Here is a 21,196-nt window from a genome sequence, read left to right as displayed (position 1 = left end):
CCTACACAAAATACTCGCCCTTTCTTATCAGAGCTACAAGCAGAAGGGTTTTCTCTTGTTTCTGAGGGAGGGGAGATGGTGGTGCTGGGGATTAGGTTTGCTGTGGGAGCAGTTAGTGCTGCTGGTGAAGATGGAGGAAGAGAGGTGCAGGAGATGCTTCATGCCACCCCAGCAAGCCTTGGTGGATGAGGGGGCACAGTCTCACCTGGCAGTCGCTCTGAACTGAGCTTGTACTGGCACCATATCAGATGAAGCTGAAAAGCCCAATTTCCTCTTTGCTTGTAACTCACAGGGACTATCTGGGGAGAGATGTGCTTCCTGGGGGCAGGGGGGGGCGGAATTCAGGATTCCGAGTGCACCTCAGGTGCTGAACACGGGATTTTAGAGGAACTGTCCACCTTGACTCCATTGCTGCCCTTCTGCATCTCTTTGCAGGACAATCAGGAACTCAGGACTACGGAACATCCAGCCACGCGCCTTTGCCAAGAACCCTCACCTGCGCTACATGTGAGTGCCAGCGGCTCCTGACCCCTTTTCCCTCTGCTCCCTGTGGAAAGACAATCCCCAAAGCAGATCCCCAAAGTGCCTGTCGGGGAGAGCAATGGGAGGGAAGGGGGATGCTGATTGGGAAAGGGAGGGAGAGGTGGTAAAGGATGGGAGGAAGGAAAAGCGAATGCGCAGGGAAGCGCAATGGACTGTGATGCAGGATGAGGCGAGCTCCTGCTGGGCAGCTGATGGATTTTGGTTTCTAATAACTGCCCTGGCTTTGATCACCACTCTAACGAGCACTTGCGTCATTAGCAGCCTTGCAGTGGCCGCACATTTCCCTTTCTGCAGAGTCCAAGGGCAGCCTCCCCAGCATGCAGCCAGAGCCTGCCCTGCTCTTTAGCTTTTAACCAAAGGGTGCTTTTCTGGCACAAATCCTGGGGCACGGGGCTGCCAGCTCTGCCCCTAATTATTGACTTCTTAAACCGATATCTGCAGCAGGCCTAGGGTAGGGATGTTTTGTGGAGTCCTGTTATCATGGGATGTTACACAAGTGTTCGGCTGCTGGAGCATCATTAGCCAGTGGGTACAGTGTCCTGGGGAATTCCTGCACCCTTGAGGCCAAGGGCACTGATTTCTTTTCTAGATATGTATTTACTTTTCCCAAGGCAATAAAGGAAAGCCTGAATTTCAGGCCAGTGTGTAAGGTGCTCCGTGGGCTTGAAATATCTCGTCAAAGTGACTGTGTCTGAGATCAAACCCCTCTCAGCTCTGGTATAGACATAAAAGGTGAAAAGGGGTGGTGAGAGGCCCTGGCCTTGGGCACAAGCTGATGGACTGGGTGGAGAGTGTGTGTATTCCTGCTTTTTGGAAAGCAATACCAGCGGCTTTTTCCATGAAAAACAGCCATAGCACTCATCCATTTGTCTGTGGATGCGTGTGGCCATCGTTATGGGCATGTTCCTGGCAGAGGGAGATAGACGTGACCTGCAGAGCAGGACAGAACTGTCTTTTGATGTCTGCTCAGAGATGATGTGAACTGAAAAACCCCAAAAGCTTCCTTTTTGGAAAACCAGTTACAGTTGCTAAGTGACGGTAAAGTACTTTCTAAATAGGAGATCTGCAGTACCAAAGGGCATGGATAGTTAAGGGCGTTGTGAACAAGCATGGAGCCTTTCTGAGGTTAAAGTAGTGCGTATTTTGTCATCATAAACCCTCCTTAATGATGACCACTGGGATTTTCTTGATTTCTGTGCTTTGTTATTTTGATTTGTAGTGTTTGTTTTGTGTTTTCTGTACTTGTTTGTTGCTGGGAAGTGTTCTCTTTGAATAACTCCCCCAATCGTTTGTGGTGGTTTTTTGGGGGGTGGGCATGATATTTGTCAATTATGCAGTTGCTGTTTATGCATCTAGCAGGTAAAATGAATAACATTTGATTCCTGATGAAATTAGTTTGGATGTTGTAGGAGTTTAGAGGGCCACGTACACTTGTTTTGAGGCTGTGTTGTTAATGTGTACACATGCAGTTGCTGCTTTTTCCAAAAAGTGGGGTTTTTTTTGTCTTTTGAGATTGCTTTTGAGACTGGAAAAAAACCCACATCCATCTTGTGTCAAGAGTTAAGGTTGGTATGTGGTGATGAAATATGTGTTTGTTTACTGCTTGGGCCATGTAAGATTGATCATATTCTTAACATCTTTCTTTCCTTGCCTTTTGAAGCTCGAGGCAAATAAGTATATTATTTGGTTAGTGTTTGCCAGTGGGTTTTGATGCTGTTCCTGAGACCTGGCAGCGTGAATGTTTCCAGGGTGGATGTCTCCTATGGTGAATGCCAAGCACCTGGGAATGGAGACCTGGTGCTTGCAGGGATGGTGGCTCTCTCCTGTTCTCCAAAAGCTTTTGGGCCACGGTGCTGCTGCTTCCTTACAGCCAGGCTACTTTTTCTGCGGTGACTCCAAAGGCTTTGCACAGCCTGACAGGCACCTGGTGCCACCCAGGGTCCCCTCCATGGCCACAGCATTGTGGAAGTGCATCGGGGTGCCTCCTCAGCTGCTCCGCAGCCACTGCCTCCCAGGGAGCTCAGCTTGCCGAAGGTCTGACATTTTCTGCAGCTGCTGCACGTAGGAGCCAGGGATAAAAGGATTAATGGAAATGTCACTCTGCTGTAAGTCTTGGGCTGCTGTAACCTGGTACAGTAGCTGATGGGAGCGAGGGATACTGTCCCAATCCCCTTGCGGCAGGGCTGGCTGCAGCTGGATGGTGTGAGGCTGGGGACTGCGGGATGGTGTACTTAAGGCTTGTTGAGTTACTGCTATGAGTTAGCACTGCTGCTCTCATTTTCCTTCTCCTTTGCTGTTGTTTGGATGTTGGTTGTTGGTTGTTTGGATTGTTACAGGTGGAGTTGAGCCAATAAGATGGTAAATGTGACAGAGAGGTTTCACTGCCAGGGAGGGCTGGCACAGGGTGGTGGGGAACCTGGACTGGACTTTTGCAGGGTGCTACGTGCTGGGTCTGAGGAGCAGAAGGCATTTTTCCAAATGAAGCTCATGTACAAATTGTGAAGGACCCACAAGCTGGTTTTTTTTTCCTCCCTTCCTCCCCATCCCGGGTTAAATCCCATTGCTGAAATGAGTTTTTCCCCACTGCCTTTCATCAAGGTTTCCTCCTCTCAGATGGGCCAGATAGCTCTGCCTTCTCCCAGCAACTTCTATTTCTGGCCCTTCCTCTGTGCACGCACTTGTTTTCAGACCCCAGCTGTGCAATCACAAGCAGATCACTTATCCTAGCTCTAATTGCTGTAGCTCAGGTTTGTAGGGGGTTGTTTAAGATAATGGTTCTGGATGAGGTTTGGCTTGAGTTTTTTGCCCCCTTCACCATCACAGTGTCAGGGAGGAAAGGCTAGAAACCCATGAAGGGGATTTTCAGCGTTCAGCTGCCTGAGTGGTAGACCTCAAAGTGCTCCAAAGTGCAGCCTGGCAAGGTCATGCCTGTCCTTTAAGGTTTGAAATCAGCTGTGTAAGTGTAAGAAGCTTGAGGCCAACATAATCAGTGGAGGAGCAGTGGGTGACTGGGAGCCAGAGGTGTGGATCTAGAAATAACTTTGGATCCCTCTCCCCTCTCCTTGAATGAGGAGAGTTAGGGCTCCGTGGCTTGTCTGATTGTTGGTGCTGTGAAGCCTATCACTGCTACAGAGGGAATTAATCTAAAATATCAATGGGTTTCGCAACATGGATCTACCTCTTCTGCTTGCAATTGGGCTAAGGCAGTTCACTCCTTCCAGGAGAAGTACTGACTGGAAGTTTAATGGAGATAGACGTGAGTCTAATCTAAACTAGATATCATCCAGTGTCATTTTGTGCCCTCACTAAAGGTCTTCTCGCTGGGCAAAGTTACATTGGTGGGTTCCTGGTCCCATTTCTGTGCAGCTTTGACAGCCCTTTGGCTAATACAGGGATGGTCCTGAAGAACACCGTGCACTAGATTTGAGGACCACCAGGTCTAGGGTGTGCAAAATTGAGCCTTTGCAACCAAGATTTGTGGAAGTCAGTGTTAGCAGGTGATGCAGGTGAATGTAGGAAATGTTTGGTGTTGACAGAAAACGTCAGTCTTTTGCTTGAGTCTGTACAAGAAAACTTTAGGATGATATAGTTCCTAAACTGGAGACGTATAAACCATCTGAAAACATATTTACTATATCGCTGGGTTTAGCACAGCTTATTGAGGAAAAAGTCTTGCATGCCTTCACTGTCTCTGTCCTTCTCGTAATAACACTGGAATGCTTTGACCAATTTGTTTGCACTTGATAGAGGATTACAAGTCACGAGGCTATCAAGTTCCCACTCGTATCATGAAAATAGGCAGAGGAACAGTAGAGGTTGTCGTAGTGCCTTGTGGGGCAGAATACAACATTATCACATTCCTCATTAGGCACTGAGAAGTCCGTAGGAGAGCTCGGCTTCACAGTGCACAGGAGAGGACAGGACCTGTTTGCTGCTGGCCAAGGTGTCCAGCTTTTGCTGACTGTGGGACAGTAGAGCTGTGCGTGTTGGAGAGTAGGCTCCCAGTAGGTTGTGCCTAGAGCTAGGCAAGTTGACATTTCCAGTGCCTGAGTCCCCCTTTACTGGGAAGCAGGTACTTAAGAGACTGTGATTCCCTCTGAATGCTTTCCTGGGCGGCTGTGTACTCAACCAGCCAGTGAGGAGGCACTGCCTTGTATTTGCAGAGGGTAATTGTGCACACCTTATTTGTTGTGTGGTAAAGAAAACAAATTAAGGCTGAGTAATTATAGAGACAGGCACAATGTTAAATAAGGCCTAAGTAGTCAGATTTCTATGTAGAAAATTAATAATTGCCATTTCTGTCTGCATTCAGAGGCTCTTCTTAAACTGTCTTCTGGAGGTTTATACGTGCTCTAAATTGGTTTGTGGGTTGGCCAAGACACAGCTCCTGTCAAGGAGCTCTCTCTCTCGGTGCTGCCTGCCAGATGTAAGGATGGGGTTGAGGATCAAACTTTGTCTTCCAGTCTTCACCCAAGGATCTTAAAGATGGAGACCCTGGGGTGCTTTGTGCTAAGTGTAACTTTTTTGAGTATGGTATGGTCAGATCACTTTCTACTCCACAGGCATTTTTATATGTCAGTCTTTTTCTCACAGAAATGGGGATTGGGGAAGATCTGGAAGGTGGTGGCAGGAATGTGCAGGCACCTGCTTTGCCTAGTGAAAGACTGAGATGGCTGATCTATGGGCTTGTTTTCACTGGAAAACCTGAGCTGTGATTAATCTGGAGCCTCCCAGGACCTCTTCTATAGGTGTCTTGTTTTCTCAGGATGGAGTTATCTTCAGTGTCCTGGTTGGGTTCGTGGCAGTTGTGCTGTGTTATAGGAACTGGTACCCTGGTACTGGATGTAGTTGTATCTTTGTCATGGGAATTCCCAGAGATATGTTATGGTTTAGGCTTTGATAGGAAAGAAATTGGGCTGCATCCCCTGAAAACTGAGGTGGCTGAGGCAGCACAAGGTTGGTGAGTCACTGTCTGCCCTCTTCAGTACTGTCTCAGGACAGCGCTTGAAACCTTCCAGCAACTGAGGCCCCCGCGCTTTCGAAGGGCTGCAGGCAACCGTCTTGCAAGGCTGGCAAGGTTCACCTTTGCTCTGTGTGTCTGGGAGCTTGACTGAGATCTTATACTAAAGAAAGAAATAAACAAAATATCAGAGGCTGAATTATTGCAAGGATAGCACTCTTCCCTCTCGGTCATGGCTTGGGGGTCATATTCCCCTGCTTTGCAGTTAATGATCTATTGCCTTGCTCTGAAAGAGCCATTCTTATATATGAGGCAGGGTTAAACTCTCTTCTGCTGTCTTCCTGTAACCAGCTCCAGGCCCTGTGACTGCCTGCAACCCTGCACTTGATTCTGGATGTCCTGTTACCCTTCCTCCTCCTTCCTGACGATTTCTCCCTGCCTTGTCCTTTCATCACTGCGCTGCTGTCATATCCATCCTGGCAGTCTCCTCCTAAGGCAAACTGTCATGTGTTAATTGCTCTTGATTTCTCGTCCATACTCTCGTGTCAGTGCAGCCTAACAAGTCCGTGTGTGTCAGCTGGGGCACAGTATATGACTAAACATAAGCTCTGAGCTCACTGGGAGAGTAAAGTAAAGCACATTTACCTAAACAACCTCCTTGATAGTTCAACCTGGTTTATTTTGCATTTGCAAAGGACTAAATAGGAGCTGAATTTATCTATGAATATAGGCAAAATAAGAAGTATGAGAAAGATTTAAACAGCCTTTAATTTCAGTTAGGTGAATGTTTCTTTACTGTCCCTCATCAGGCAGGCAGCTTGGGTACACTTTGATTCCCATTTGTAGTGTAAGGACATTCCGGCTCCAGCCCCTTCTAGGAGCAAACCTCTGTCCTGTGATTTACTCAAGGAGGCATTTTCCCCAGTGTGTCTCTAGTTCTGCTATAAAATGCTGGGCATGCTTGTAACGCAGTCATTAAAAGAAACAGCAGTAACATCTCCTCTGCTTCCATAAACTTTTCTGTCCCCCATCTGCTTTGTCCCTTGGATGCCAGTGTAGCGCAGGTCCTTGCTGATATGCTAATCAGCAGCAGTGGTTTGATGGCATGTTTATTCTCAGTCATTACCGCAGGTGACTGATAAGCCGTTAACTGCAGCTATTCCCTTTTCTGCAGCAGCAGAGGTAGGTCCTGTGTTTTACCAGCCATTGTGCACAAGGCCGGAGGAGAGACCAGTTCCCTGTAGGACTGTGACTTTCCTTCAGGCTGGGTTGAAATCATTTGACTTGAGTTCAGAGGGCTGGGTACCTAATTCCTGGCTGCAGGGTGCTTCGCTCGGCTGTGGAGAGGGTTTATTGTATTGTAATAGGAGGCAGAGTGGCGAGTTTGGCTGAGGTATTCTAGTGGGACCTGAGAAAGAAAGTTTCCGACTCAAGCACTGTGCACCTTGTGGCAAGTCTTGTCATGCCTCAGTTCCCCATCTGAAAACCTGGAATGATAACATTTGTTTTCTCTGCTTTTATTTGATCTATTTGCAGTGTAACACCTTGTATGGTTTTTAGTGAAACCTGGCCTAGATTTGTGGGATGCTGTTGCAATGTAAGATGAGTTATAATAATGCTATCACAATTATTTCTTGCATGCTCGGATTCTTATGTTATGCCTGTCACTCTGGTATCTGGGCTCTTGGGATTTTGCTGTACTTGAGTCTCTCCTTCCTTCATTCCTTTAAAATGTTGAGATGTTCTTTCCAGCTGCATTGTGTGCCTGTGAGACTTATTTCCCTTTCTGAAGTTTGATCAATTGTCTTTTGACAGACATGTGAAATGGACAACAGTGAATTTGCAAAGGTCCTGTTTTTCCCATCCTCTCTTTTAAAAAGGCTGCAGACAATGATGGGGATGTTTTAAATGAGGCTGTTCCTACATGGGTGTGTGTGTTTGTGTGTCTTTTCACAAGCATTCTTTTAGGATTGGGGTAAAATGTGGACTTTAGACAAGATGGTGTTTTTGAGGGGCTCATCCTCTGTGACATAGTCCTTAATGTGCAACAGTGGCCTGATGGAAGTCTTGCCATGACCTTCTCTTCAAAGAGAGACCAAACATTCCTCTTGGAGGTGATCCTGAAGATGAGGTGTAGTTGTGTCGTGGTTAGATCTCACCACATCTCTGAGATTGCCAGCAGCACAGAATGAGCTGATTTCTGGAGATTTAGGCATGGCAAGGACCAGATCTTGTTCCTAGGCTTCTCAGGTCACTGCAGCATGAAGGTAGTCCAGAAACAGCCTCTGGCTGTCCCTTTTGCTTGCTCCCTAAACCCTGTGGTTCTGTTGGTTCAATGTGGTGCAAGGCATGTCCTACCTGCCTATGCCAGTGTGAGAGGTGCTGCACAGGGAAGAGGATCCTTCCCAAGAGGAACCTAAGGACATGGAAACCTGCTTGGAAGCTGCTGGGGGAGACAGTGAACAATCATAGCAGGATGAGTGAAAGTTAAGTGACAGCACAAGTTATCTCACCTGGGATTTTTCTTCCCATGGTACTGATTTACTAACAGTATGATTGCAGGGCTGGCTTTCCATTTTTGATGTACAGGTAATAAGCACCAGGGCAGAAAAATAGAAACATTAAAATCATATGTTATTTGAGCAATAAGATACGACAGGGCATGAATGATGGGACGTTAATTCATGATGGTGTGTGACTAGGCAAGAATTTAAATGTCAGAAGTTAGGCAATTGTGCGTTTTATTGGAATGATAAAATTTTATTAGAAAACTGGTCAAGGGGGTGGACTTTCCCACCAACCCCCTCCCCTCATTTATATTTGTGAAGGGATGAGCTGTGAATTATGTCGGATGCAAGAGACCGTGGCATATTTACAAGGTTGCCGCTAAGAGCCAGAGGTTTGTCTTCCCCAGGAGCTGTGGGTAACCGTGTCTGTGACTTGCTAGTGACTGAGGATGAGTACGTTTCGTGTCTGCTATCCTCCAGCATGCCATGAATGTCATGCGTGGCCCTTCCCGGCGCTGCTTCCGAGGCAGTTCTGCTGGTGCCCACGGGTGTCCCGTGGGGTGGGGCGGGACTGTGCCCGGCACCGTGCGTCCCGCGGGGCAGTGCTTCAGCACCACGGACAGGGCCGGGCTCTCCCTCCTGCCCGGCCGGCACCCCCGGCCTCCCTGCCTGCACCCCCGGCCTCCTGGCGTCCAGCCTAGATGCTGATCCTCCTGTCTACAGCTGAGCTTCCCTGCTTCCCAGCCTCCTACCCAGACCTGGCCTTCCTGCCTGTGACTGGACCTCTCTGTCTTTGACCCTCCAGATTTCCAGGGCTCCCTGCTGCCAACCCAGTTCTCCAGCCTCTCATCTTCTCTGCCTGCAGTTGAGCCTCACTGCTGCCAAATCAGCTCAGACCTCTCTGCCTGCAGCCTAGAACCAGCCCCAGCCACCCTGCCCACAGCATGGGCCCTGGCCTCTAGCCTTGTCCAGACCTCTTGGCCCTCGCTGCCTCTCTGCTTGCAGCCTGGCCTCTGACTCAGCCTCCCTGCCTGCACTGAAGCCTCCTGGCTTCCCGACCTCTCGCTCAGTCCCAGCCTGCAGCTTGGCCTCCCTGCATGCAGCCCCTGCCTCCTTTGCCTCTCTTTTGCAACAAATTCATTCCCCTTCCAGCCCCAGCCAAACACTCCAGGGCAGTGAGTGGAGCAGTGGCTGTGCACACCTGGCTGCAGGTGCAAGCCGGATCAAGCCATCAGGTGTAGAGCCCTGAGGGATGGCCAGCCTGATTTCACTGCCAGTGATGCCTTTATTCTTCCATCTCTCCTGCTACGAAACCAGTCTGTTGAGGTGCCTGTTTGACAGATGCAATACAAACTTTCTGAACTGCAGTGGCTCCTGGCATTGGCTTTGTTCTGTAGCATGAATGGAGCTGCCTTGCAGCATCACTACCCAGCTACTGTCTGTGAGTTTCTCACATGAGTAGTTCTCTAGAAGGTCTGACATCCAGCCTCACTGCAACCACAACCTGTGAGCTTTGGCTAAATGTTTGTTGTATCCAGTTGTGCGTGTTGATAATTGTGGATAATTTGCTGTCTCAGAATAATGAAAGAATGCCTGCTGTAGTCGGAAGTACTCAGTGTTTCATGGTAATTAGTCTTCTAATTTGAAAATATTTCTCACAGTGACCGATATTTGAAGATAAAGGGTGGGTGAAAGATATTTCTTCTTTTTAAGTACATCATGTATTGAGAAAAACAGGAAAAATGTAACTGCCGTGTCCAGGCATTCTTGTGGTTTTTGACAGATCTAACTGTCAAAGACAAAACATGTTTCTGCTTTTGGGGTGGTTATAAGGGTGGAGTGTAGCAAGCAGGCTTTGCTGGACTCTGACTATAATAAGTTCCCAACAGCTCCCTGTCTTCTCAGCCAAGTGTGCCAGGGGCTGTGATGAAGCACATTATACCTTGGCTCAGGTGTAGTTGCAGGCAGGTCTCTGCTCATCGCATGACTCCTCCCTGTGTGCTCAGCTGCTGCAAACAGGAGCATTTCTGCCCAAAAGGCTATGCCCGTGCTCAGGTGCGCTCCAGGTATCTGCTGCCTCCTTGCTCCCCATCCGCACTCCATGGGCCCCTGGAGGAAAAGCAGCAGCCTGGTGCGAGGCAGCTCCCTGGTTGATGCTGTCTGTCTCCTAGGCTGAGTGTTTTTCTTGATGCTTGATGAGGTGTAGCTGGGAGCACGTCAGCCTCACCTCCTGCTGTGACCAGGAGCCTCTGCACAGCGTGGGAGGTGGCAGCTGCCATCTCTGCTGGCTGATGCCGTGATCCCTTTGATCCCCCATTGCCCACACGTGCACCTCCCCATGCCAGCCCACTGCCTCTGCGTGGTCCCCAGTTCCGGTCCCTCGTGGTGTGCAGCTGCTGCTCCCAGGCCCTGTGTGTGGTGGGTGCAGGTAACTCTGCTCCCCACCAAAGTGGGCGAGTGCTGTAGGCTAATGGCAGGCTTTCTTTTCATTAGTTGGTGTAAACACAGCTCTTTGGCAGCCCCCTGCTTTTCTGAGCCCAGGAAGACCATTTTTCCTTTTATCTATAATTTAGTGAAGTGTCAAGCCACAGAAGTTTTAACGATAATAAACAGCAGAGGAAATTTATTTATTTGCTGTAAAGGTGGGTTTCATTCCAGAGTTGTGGGTTGGTGTGGGCTGTTTTGGTTTTTTTTTTTGGTTGGTTTTTCTGGTTTTTTTTGTTGTTGTCATTTTGGTGGTGTAGTTTTTTTTTGGTTTTTTATGTTGTTTTTTTTTTTTTCACACTTCCTTCACAAAAAGTGTTGGCTGCTCATGCACCCTCCCTTCCAGCATGTTTGTGACCTTCCCTGCGAAGCTCACCACTGCAGTTCCTGCTTGGCTCAGTGGCTTTCTGGCCCCTCTCCTACACAGGACTTGTGGGCCAAGTGAACTAGGACAGAAGAAGCACAGAAAATATAGTGAGGTGGGAGTATTTGTGTGCTTGGTGAAGTGTAATGGGAGAAAGGAAAGTCACGAGTTCCCCGTCTTTCACTTTCTCCTCTTGCTGTGCATCACTCACCTCTGCTTCCCAGCCCAGCCTCTGTGATGGATTTGACTGCTGAGGAAAAGCAGGGAAGGGCTTTTTTGAGATTACATGTAGTGCTTGCTTTCTGTCAGCTTATGAAGCTGCCAGTGATGACTGGAGATTCAAAGTGGATCCATGTCGTATGGAAAGACCAAGGCTTCTTCCTGAGCTGCAAGAAGGCAGTGAGTAGAGCTTGGGGCTGGTCAAAGATGAGCAGGGGATGGGATGTGGCTGTGGGAGGGACAGAGACCAGTCTGGAGAGAGAGGATTGCAAGAAAGGATTGGAGCAAGGAACCATTAGGAAAGGAGGTTGAAATGGAGCAGAAAGGGGATAGGATGTAGAGAAGGTGATGGGGAAAATGAATCTGGAGAGGAGAGGGAGGGTTGATGGGGCTAGGGAAGAAGCATTGCGGGATGGGAGGGAGCTCTGCAGGGGGAAGGAAGTGTGAGGGAGAAATGGGTTGAGTTTGCTAGCAAATACTTGGGTACTGTGCCTCTGAATTAACAAGAACCTTCCTCTCCCCCTTCAACATGGCTTTGGAGGCAATATTAGAATCTTCCTAATTATTTTTCTTGGACGAGTTTTGCGATCCTGATGATATTAATTATTCTTAAAGGTCAACAGCACTCACTTGAATCCCCTTCTGTTCTATCATGTAATCAGTTAATTAATTGGAAACCATTTAGCAGTGTCTGCCGAGAGCTTAGCCTGCCTTATGCCCTGTTGTTTTGCTATTGCTGGGAGATATACGTGTGTGTATAATATATATTCATATTAGTACCCCTTCCTTTCTTCAGAGGCTGTGAAGAGTGCTCGGTACTGTCCCAACACATCGCAGCCTCTGGCACCCCTCCCTGAGGCAGGCAAATTGGGGCTCAGGCCCAGCTGTTACTTTTGTCTTTATTACCCCCCTGCAAGAGCAGTGTTTTGAAATTATTCAGAGCTCGTTGATTTCTAGGCATCCAAATAGGTGGGGATTTTTTTTTTTTCCCCCGATATAAATGTGATACAAGAGCCCTCCAACTGCTGAGAGCACAGCCCTAATTCAGGAGGGAGAAGGAGGACCAGACCCTGTCCTAGCACATCTGTGCTTGATCTGTTGAAGTTGAGGCTCTTGTGTGAACCTTGCCCAGCTCTCTCAGTGCCTGCCTGTGCATTTGGGGTAATCTCCCAGCTGGGGTGGTACCTCCTGAGCACCTGTCCTTGCTGCTTCAGTGTGTTCAAGGGGGAGGTGGTGGGAAACACATGGGAGCCTGGGAGAACAAGTGTTCTGGGTCTGGTGTCACCGTGTACTCAGAGATGCTGGGAAATGCTCCTTTGACATGGCTGTACTTCCCATGCTGTCTCCTTGAACTGTGCCTTGCTGTAGCACAAAGCTTTCTTCTTTCACATGGAGTGATCAGGTTTGCTCCGGGTCCACTGGAAGCCTGTGTATAGGAGGTATTCCCCATTTGTTCTCTGGTCCTAGCTCAAAGAAACACACAATTTGAAGCAAACAGGCAGGATAAACCCAACCCCTCGCTGGAGCTGTCAGCTGGTAACCCTTGTTCTCGATCGGCACACACTTCCAGTATTATTTCTGTGTGCTGAAGCGGGAGAAAAGCCCAGTGTACAGTTATATTTCAGGTTGAATGGATCTAAAATTACTCCATTTTGGGAGAGAAGAGATGAGGTGGGGGCAGAGCAGCCCTGAGGACATCTCAGCTGCAGGAAGGCAGCTGTGGAGAAGGTCTTTTGCCCATTGCAGGTTGATTTTTCTTCTCCTTGAGCAGAAGACTGGCATGTTCCATGGATGCTGCTGGACTCTGCCCTGCAGGGAAGCTGGCAGGCAAAGGGAAAGCAACTGCAGGACTGACCTAGCTTTTAACCTTTCCTCGAGTTCTCTGAGAGCCCAGATGTCTTTGGAGAAGAGCAATGGAAACTGCACGCAAGGGAGAGAGGAGTGTAGTCCAGAGGGCCAGATCGCTGCATCTGATCCACCTCGAAGCATAAAGGACCATATTACCCACATCTGGTGATGGCTTCCTATCTGTACCATGTGCAGAACCAAAACTGTGAGCAACAATAAGCTCTGAGAGGTGATTTGTCTCCAAACAAAACTTCATGCAGCTGGGAGATGCCTCAGAAGAGATGACTTGGAGGGTGTGGAAGCATCATGTGGTTGGAGACAGCCTTTAAAACAGCCTTTAAATTGTTTTGGGATGCGCTGGGATGAAGACAGCAGCAGGAGATGTCTTGCTGTGTTGGCAAAGGCAGTGGGGAGGAGAGGTGTGGGGCAGATGTGCTGCTGGCACCGGCCATGGGAGTCCTGTGACAGAGGCGTGGTCCCTTATGTCTTCCCACTTGCTTTGCAACTTCTGTTTTATAATGCTATTGTTTAAAGAACAATGCAGGAGACCAGCCCCTTCCACCTCCTTCATCCCTGTTTCAGAGACAGTTGAGATTTTATGAATCAAGGTTGTGCAACTGGGAAATACAAAGGAGTTGGTGGCTCCTCCTCTGGCATCGCATCTCCAGGGCTAGCGGGTGTGCACGTGGAGCAGCAGGATCTCTGCTTGTGTGTCACTGATGACGGTCTTTTGCTCTCCTGTGATGCAGGATGCATTACCTAGAGTAATGAGGGAACTGGCAAAAGAACTTGCCAAGCCTCTTGCAATCATCCCTCAGCAGTTCTGGTTAACTGGAGAAGCTCCAACAGAAGACTGGAAGCTAGCAAATGTAACGCCCATCTACAAGAAGGGTTGGAAAGACAATCTGGGGAACTACAGGCCTGTCAACCTGACCTCAGTTCCAGGCAAGGTTTTGGAACCGATCATCCTGAGTGCCATTACACAGCACATGCAGGAAAATCAGGGGATCAGGGCCAGCCAACATGGATATATGATGCTTGACCAATCTGGTTTCGTTTTATGACAAGGTGATCCGCTTGGTAGATGAGGGAAAGGCTGTGGATGTTGTCTAGGTGGACTTCAGTAAGGCCTTTGACATGGTCTCCCACAGCATCCTCCTAAATAAATTGGCTACTCGTGGCTTAAACAGGTGGACTCTTTGATGGGTAAAAAACTGACTGGATGGCTGGGCCCAGAGAGTTGTGGTCAACAGAGCTAAATCCAGTTGGCGGCCAGTTACTAGTGGTGCTCCCCAGGGCTCAGTTTTGGGGTCGGTGCTCTTTAACATCTTTATAAATGATCTGGACAAGGAGATTGAGGGTACCCTCAGTCAGTTTGCAGATGACACCAAGTTGGGCAGGAGTGTTGATCCGGCCGAGTGCCCACCCATTCAGGTGAGCCTATACAGGCTGGGTCAATGGCTGAGACCAACGGCATGAGGTTCAACAAGAACAAGTGCTGAGACCTACACTTCGGCCACCAAAACCCCATGCAGTGTTACAGGCTGGGGGCAGAGTGGTTAGAAAGTGGTCAAGTGGAAAAAAACCTGGAGGTGCTGGTCGACAGCTAGCTGAACATGAGCCAGCAGTGTGCCCAGGTGGCCAAGAAGGCCAACACCATCCTGACCTGTATCAGGAGTACTGTGGCCAGCAAGACCAGGGCAGTGATTGTCCCCCTGTACTCGGCACTGGTGAGGCCACACTTTGAGTGCTGTGCTCAGTTTTGGGCCCCTCACGACAAGAAAGACCTTGAGGTGCTGGAGCGAGTCCAGAGAAGGGCAACGAAGGTGTTGAAGGGTCTGGAGCACAAGTCTGATGAGGAGTGGCTGAGGGAGCTGGGGTAGTTCAGCCTGGAGAAGAGGAGGCTGAGGGGAGACCTGATGGCTCTCTACAATGACCTGAAAGGAGGTTGTAGCGAGGTGAGGGTCGGCCTCTTCTCCCAGGCAAGTAGTGACAGGACAAGAGGGCATAGTCTGAAACTGTGCTGGAGAAGTTCAGGCTAGAAATGAGGAGGCATTTCTTCACAGAAAGGGTCGTTAGGCAATGGAATGGGCTGCCCAGGGAAGTGGTGGAGTCACCATCCCTGGAGGTGTTTAAGAAAAGACTGGACAAGGCCATGGTCTAGTTGACGTGGTAGTGTTAGGGCAAAGGTTGGACTTGATGATCCCAGAGGTCTCTTCTAACCAAATTGATTCTGTGATTCTGTGAGTTTGGGGAATTACTGCAAATTCTGGCTCTAGCCCTAGGACAAGAAATAATTTGGGGAGAATGAGATGATAACGTGATAGGACACGCTGTGTGACATAAACCTTACAAGGCACAGGATAGTACGCGTCCATGTGAGAAAGGAGTTAGTTATGCTGTCCAAACTTACAAAGGAAGATTGAACCTTGGAGGCTTTTTGATTCTGCTGTCTTTGGGGTCAGTAAAGATCTGGGTGTTGCTAAGGGGTTGCTTGAGGAGCAGAACTGGACTGTAGGTAATGCCAAAGCATGGCTGGAAGACCTCTGTAAACTGTCTTTCTCCTCCACAGCACGAATACACATGTCCTGGTGCTGAGCCTGGACAGGGAGCACAAACAGGAGAGTTGCTGGCAGCTATGAAATCTCAGGCTGATCAATTTAACACTGTATCCCATTCTGCTAACTCTGCTTTCCCGGCCTGTGAGGTTTGCATGCGCTTGGCATCACCCGATGCTTTTGCAGGCTCTCTCTCAAGCATGTCCTGCTGGGGCTTTGTGCTGAGCTATCGGAGATTTCAATTGAGTCTAATATTTGCAGAGCCTGATTTGTGGGGAGGCCTCTACTGTCACAGCTTCTGGGACTTGCTGGGGTAATTTTAGCACATTCATTAAGGGAGGACAGTACATATTTTTTTTTTCCCCTTAATGAGCAAAGCTGCTTACTAAACAGGAAAAGGAGGGAGGGGGAAGGAGAGGGCAGGGCGGGCGATGGGGAATGTAACATTGCTTTTAGAGGTCACTGAAGTTATCTGGCAGGGACATGCAAGCCCCAGAGTGACATTCCAGCATTTCTCTGGTTCAAACCCAAAGCTTTAGCAGCTTTCTTGCTGCAGAAATGAAGCCTGGATGGAGCTACCCCTACACGTACAGCGATGTATGAGGCTGCTGACGTTTTCCCCTCCCATGGCCATCAGCACCCAACCAAGGCTGCAGTGAGCTGTGAGATGATGGGAAGCACCCATTGTGGTCAGAGCATAGGGGATATCAAGGGAGCCCCATGCATTGCCACCAGCATATCCAGTGCTGGGGACCGCAGCTGAGGATGTGCATCTCGCCTCTTCTGCCAGGCAGCTGCTTGTGCTCCCTCAGCCCCAGCTGCTCTGCACAGTTAATCCTCCCCAGTCAGGCTTTTCAGAGTGGCACCATGTTATTAAAACGTGTGAAAAACTTCTCCCATGCAGAAGTAAATGTGTCAGGTTGGAAACAAGGCCAAGTGGAGGATGGAGGTGCGTGGAGGAGGGACAGACGTGGAGGGTCCCTCCCCAGCAGCAGCATTTCTGCCATTGCATTGGGCTGAACTGTATAATGTAGCTTACAGTTTAATTACAGGGGATTCTGCTTGTTGGAGTCATTAGTGAGGCAACTGGCTTAATTTAGCTGAATAAAAATGACTTTTATAGTGGAAACACTTTTGGCTGTGGGCTAATTGAGGGAAAAGAAAACATGCCATCTCCTCTTGCGCTGAAGTCCACTTGTTCTGGGCTGCATGGACCCAGACTCCTCTTTTTGTCCTGCACCCACCCATCTCTTTTTAAACACAGGACCTTGTTCAGCAGATGTACCTGCATGGCCCCGTCTGTCACTCCTGTGCTGGGACAAAATGGCAATGGTCTCCTCCCCTGCCAGTCACCAGCGAGGTCTCCGCAGTGCTTGCGGGAGCTGTGGGAGAGTGTGCAGGACACAGCAAGTCTCCTCCTGAAATGTAGGAGGAGGATGGATGGAGGGAGAGAGCAAGAACTGGGACTTTGCTGTCACTCAGTGCTAGCATCCTGCCTTTGAGGTGTGTGCGGGGTTGCAGAAGGCTGGTGGGGATATGGTTTGACAAGCAACCTGCAAAGCAAGAGGCTTAGGAGCATGGCTACTGCAGCAGGAGGAGAGCAGAGTGGTGTTGAGCCTGAGTCATGAGTGGGTTGGGTGTCTGCTGCCCTGGACCTGGTCCAGGTGAGCTCCATCCAACCCACTCTCCTTACCCAATTCCTTTGAAACTTGCTCTGGGTGCAAAAAGGATCCTGGCAGCTATTTCTAAAGACTGTCTCCATGGACAACAGCACCTTGTGAGTGACGGAGAATACATCCCATGGCAAAGAAGCAGCTTGAATGTGTTCCAGGAGCGCTGATGGCAGGCCTGTCCTGAGACAGACAGGCTCCTGTTTGCTGCTAAGAAATACATAGGGAAGGCATTTTGCTTCCCTCTCCCTGTGTTTCCTCGATATGTGATGTGCTGTACTTTATTACAGGTGGAGCTGATGCATAGGCTGTTATAAAGGTTGTCTGGCACGCTCCACTACAGGACTGCTCCTACTTTCTATAACTCTGCCAAAATTTAATTGCTCAGGCTGAAGCTTTCTGTGTTGGGTGTCTGCTCCTGGCTGAATTCATTTTTTAAAATTGTTTGTTTCTAGTTTCAAATAAAAACCTGTTCAAATGTTTGAGGTGGTAGAAGGGAGGGGGAGGAATGGGCTAAAAAATACTGATGATGCTCCTGTTACAGAGCACCGGCACCCTCCTTTTGTAGAGGGGAAGAAATTTTGTCAAAGGGCAAATTTTGCTTGGAAGACTTGATTTTGTTCTGAGACATTTCCTTACATAGACAGAATGGCTCTTGATCCAGTTGGAGGGGAGAAGGTTTGCAAAGGGTGTTTGGGAGCAGATAGGTGAGATGAGGAGCAGCAGCTCTCGTTGGGAGACTGGGGTTGGGATGGGAGGCTATAAAAGTGGGGAAGATTGTAGGAAATTTGGGCATGGATAAGGAAATTGGGACTAAGAAGTGTTTGGGAATGGCGGGAGATGAATGGGTAGTGTTGATTCAGCCTGCTGGGGAAAAGTGGCCGAGTGGGTGGGAAAGCAAATAAAAGCAAACGGGTTGGGGAGGAGAGCCCTGGCACTGGCCAGCCACAGGCACAGGAGGATGAGGGTTCTGGTCACTGCAAATGACAGGAATTTGGAAGTGATAACAGACTTTCAGCTTTGGAAACAGCAGGGGAAAGGCAGAATGGGAAGCTGGAGCTGGGAGAGGACTAGTCTTGAGTTGGATGGCTCTGATTTTCCCCAATCCTCCCCATTTATGCTTTACAAAATGCTGGGAAACTCGGTGCACGCAACCGACCTTTGAGCATAGGGGGGAACCTTGTGAGCACTGAACAGGAGTTATAAAGCGCCAGAGCTCTGAGCTTCACCCGTGGAGCCATAATTTAATATCTTCGTGTGCGTGTACTGCAATACTGTCTCTAATTACACAATCGCATGCTGTATTCCCTGGGAAACCTGCCCCATCCGGCGTGCGGGATGGATCTGTTCTGGGGAGAATTCAGTGCTGTGCAGTGAGGTTTCTTCACAGGAGCTCTCTATCTTTTGCAGCAGAAGTCAGCAGGTGTACCCTTTGCATGTAGAAACCCAATCCTGGCATCTCTGACCCGTTGGAGTTTTTGTGACTGAAATGGTGTATTTTTAATGTGTGTTTATGTGTGCAGCCCCTTTCTGTTTCCGTGCTGAGATCAGGGACCTTTGTAAGGGTCCATTGTGAGGATCCTTCTGACATTTTTAAGTGTTAGAGGTGTCTGTTTCCAACAACAAACATGTTCCTCCCCGTGTGTGTCCTGGCCGATCTGAAACAGAGCCATTGATGTGTGTTCCCCCAACCAGCCCTGCAGAAGTTGATGGCTAGGTCAGATCAGACAACGGCTTTGGCCTTTGAGAGCAGGGTCTCCTGCCAGATGTGTGCAAGTGAAGACCCATCTCCCCTTTGCCCAATACTTGCTGTGGTTTGTTGTCTGGGGGAGGGAGGAGGTAGTAGGAGTTGGTTTCCAGAGATCGCAGGAGACGAGAAGCGGAGCACATCTGCCTGGCAAAGCTCCGTGCATTAGCGAGGATGTTTCTTTTCTCCATCTCTCTGTGTCCTAAATTGTAATAACACGATCATGCTATTTTTGATTCCCTTATTTGCGTGGAAAGCCTGTTGTTTTTTCTCTTCTCTTTCAGAATCTAATTTTCTCTTGACATTTCTGCCTAATGTAGCAAAACATGACCTTTGAGAAAGGACATTCCAGCAAGATTCACTCCCTCCTCTGCATCTCTGCCTCTCTCCCACATCTTGCTGTCTCTCATGCATCCCCCTTTATGCTTCCCTTTCCCTGGGCTGAGGGAGGGAGTTTACTGTCTTGCTTTTCAGTAGCAGCGAGCTGATCCTTCCCCTCCTACTTTTCATCTGCCTTTGCAAAGTTTCCAGGTGCTCGGTGCCCCAGGGTGGATAAAAGAGGGAGTTTTGCAATATATTTTTTCTTTTTTTTTTTTTCTTCTTTTTTTCTCCCCGCTTAGCTTCACCTGCTATTTTTGCCACCTTCCTAAACATTATCAGAGGCTGGAAGCAGTTTGTCTACAGCCATAGGAATGGTGGAATCTTAGTCATGTGAAATGAGGTACCTGTGGTTTGCCATGGTTTCCACAGCAGGATAGTCTGATGTGAAGCAGAGCCAGAATTTAATGATGCAGCGCTATGCCATCATGGTGTTTGGGCTTATTCTTCTGCCAGGCTCGTGGAGAGTCTTTGGGACGATGGTTTGCTGTGTGAGCTGCTGCGGATTCCCTGCTCCTAATTGCAGAGTTTTGGGCTTCACAGCATCACTTGATAGCAGGTGGAACAGGACCGGAGTTCCTTTTCCCTGGGCTGTGCCCTCTTTGCGTTTGCCCAACACGTGTCTCCTCTTGTGGCACCCTGGTGTAAGGTGACAAATGAATCTCTCATCCCAAATCCTCATGCATCAGACCTGCACCAGCAGGACCCATTCCAGGATTTGCTTTCTTGGTTTTAGCATGTTTCTGCAATTCAGACAGGGATTGCGGGCTGAGCCCAGCATAACTGAGCTGCCTGCTGTCACTTCTGTACCACCTTGCCCTGTATCTCCTCTCTGGCCAGCTGAGAATTTAACAAACCCCCAAGTGGTTCATGCCTGTGGCCCTTCATTGCCCTTTCCAGCGAGCGGGGCTGAGGCAGGAGGGCATCTACAGCCTTGCTCCGAGCTGCCCTGCCTGCCCGCAGCCCACCCGGGTGGCTTGCAATGGGGAAGGAGCTGGTGGGGACAGGGATGGATTCAGCAAAGGATATGAGGCAGCACCTCCTGTGTCTTCTGGAGGCCAGCGTAGATATGGGGGAGTTTGGGTTTCTGCCAGAACTTGTGACCACCCATCGTGCTGGTCCCTCAGTTGGTGGCTCTCAGGCTGGCCAGGCATCCCCAGGAAGGCTGCCCACTGCAGAAAGCATTTCATTACTGTCTTCTCATGCCGTTACAAACCCAAGGCTTTTCTCTTTCCGCTCGCTCTGCCCCAAACACATTTCTTCCTCTTGTTTTTAGTACTTCAGTTGCTTTTACATTCTTTCATTTTCTGTGGCTTTCAGCTGAAGAGGTGATGTCTGCTGGGTTGCAAAGCTCTCCCAGGTAGATGAGACTTATGTTTTTGCAAGTTTGGGCAGATGGAGAGAGGGATGGGGAGCTGTTGGCTGCTGTAGCGGCAGTACCCCTGGGTGCAAACAACACACAGCCGTATCGGGACACTTTGAGCACACAGCTACTGCAGATCATATGATAACACCTTGGGTAATCATCATGCTGTCATTTGAACCTGGCTGTTGCTATTTTTAGCATGAGGTTTTGTACTTAATTTTTTGTTCAAGTTATGAAATTAGACTGTTCTTTCTGCTTGTGGTTGGTCGAGCTCCAGATTCATGGGCAAGAATCAGATATATCTTGCTCTGTTCGGATTTTTTGCTCATACCATTGCAGCAGGATATACACTGTTTTCCCCCTTGGTAAAAAAAAAAAAAGCAAAATGAGAAACTTCCCTTTGGGTTCTTCCTCATTAAAATCTCTCATTATGAAATCTAAACTTGGGTCCTAAACTGCTTGACAGCCTCCCGGTCGAGGAGGACGATGAGCTCTGCAGAGGTGGTAGGGCCATGTGCAGGAGGAATTATTTACTGTGACTTCTTTTTTTTT

The 21,196-nt window shown here is 48.9% G+C and overlaps 1 protein-coding gene across 1 annotated transcript in view; it reads left to right on the top strand.

The window, feature by feature from the left end:
- The window catches only part of LOC104167861 (NT-3 growth factor receptor), a gene marked incomplete at both ends in the record, with an annotated part of 35,488 nt that overhangs the window by 807 nt on the left and 13,485 nt on the right, over positions 1 to 21,196 (top strand). The window contains one exon of the mRNA XM_009708252.1: positions 436 to 507. Within this exon, the coding sequence (XP_009706554.1) occupies positions 436 to 507 (72 nt within the window). The remainder of the gene's footprint in view (positions 1 to 435; positions 508 to 21,196) is intronic.

This window comes from Cariama cristata, unplaced genomic scaffold (assembly GCF_000690535.1).
Source record: "Cariama cristata isolate BGI_N322 unplaced genomic scaffold, ASM69053v1 scaffold4679, whole genome shotgun sequence".
Taxonomy (NCBI): domain Eukaryota; kingdom Metazoa; phylum Chordata; class Aves; order Cariamiformes; family Cariamidae; genus Cariama; species Cariama cristata.
Note: the sequence above shows the minus strand (reverse complement) of the source record. Positions and strands in the feature narration are given on the sequence as shown.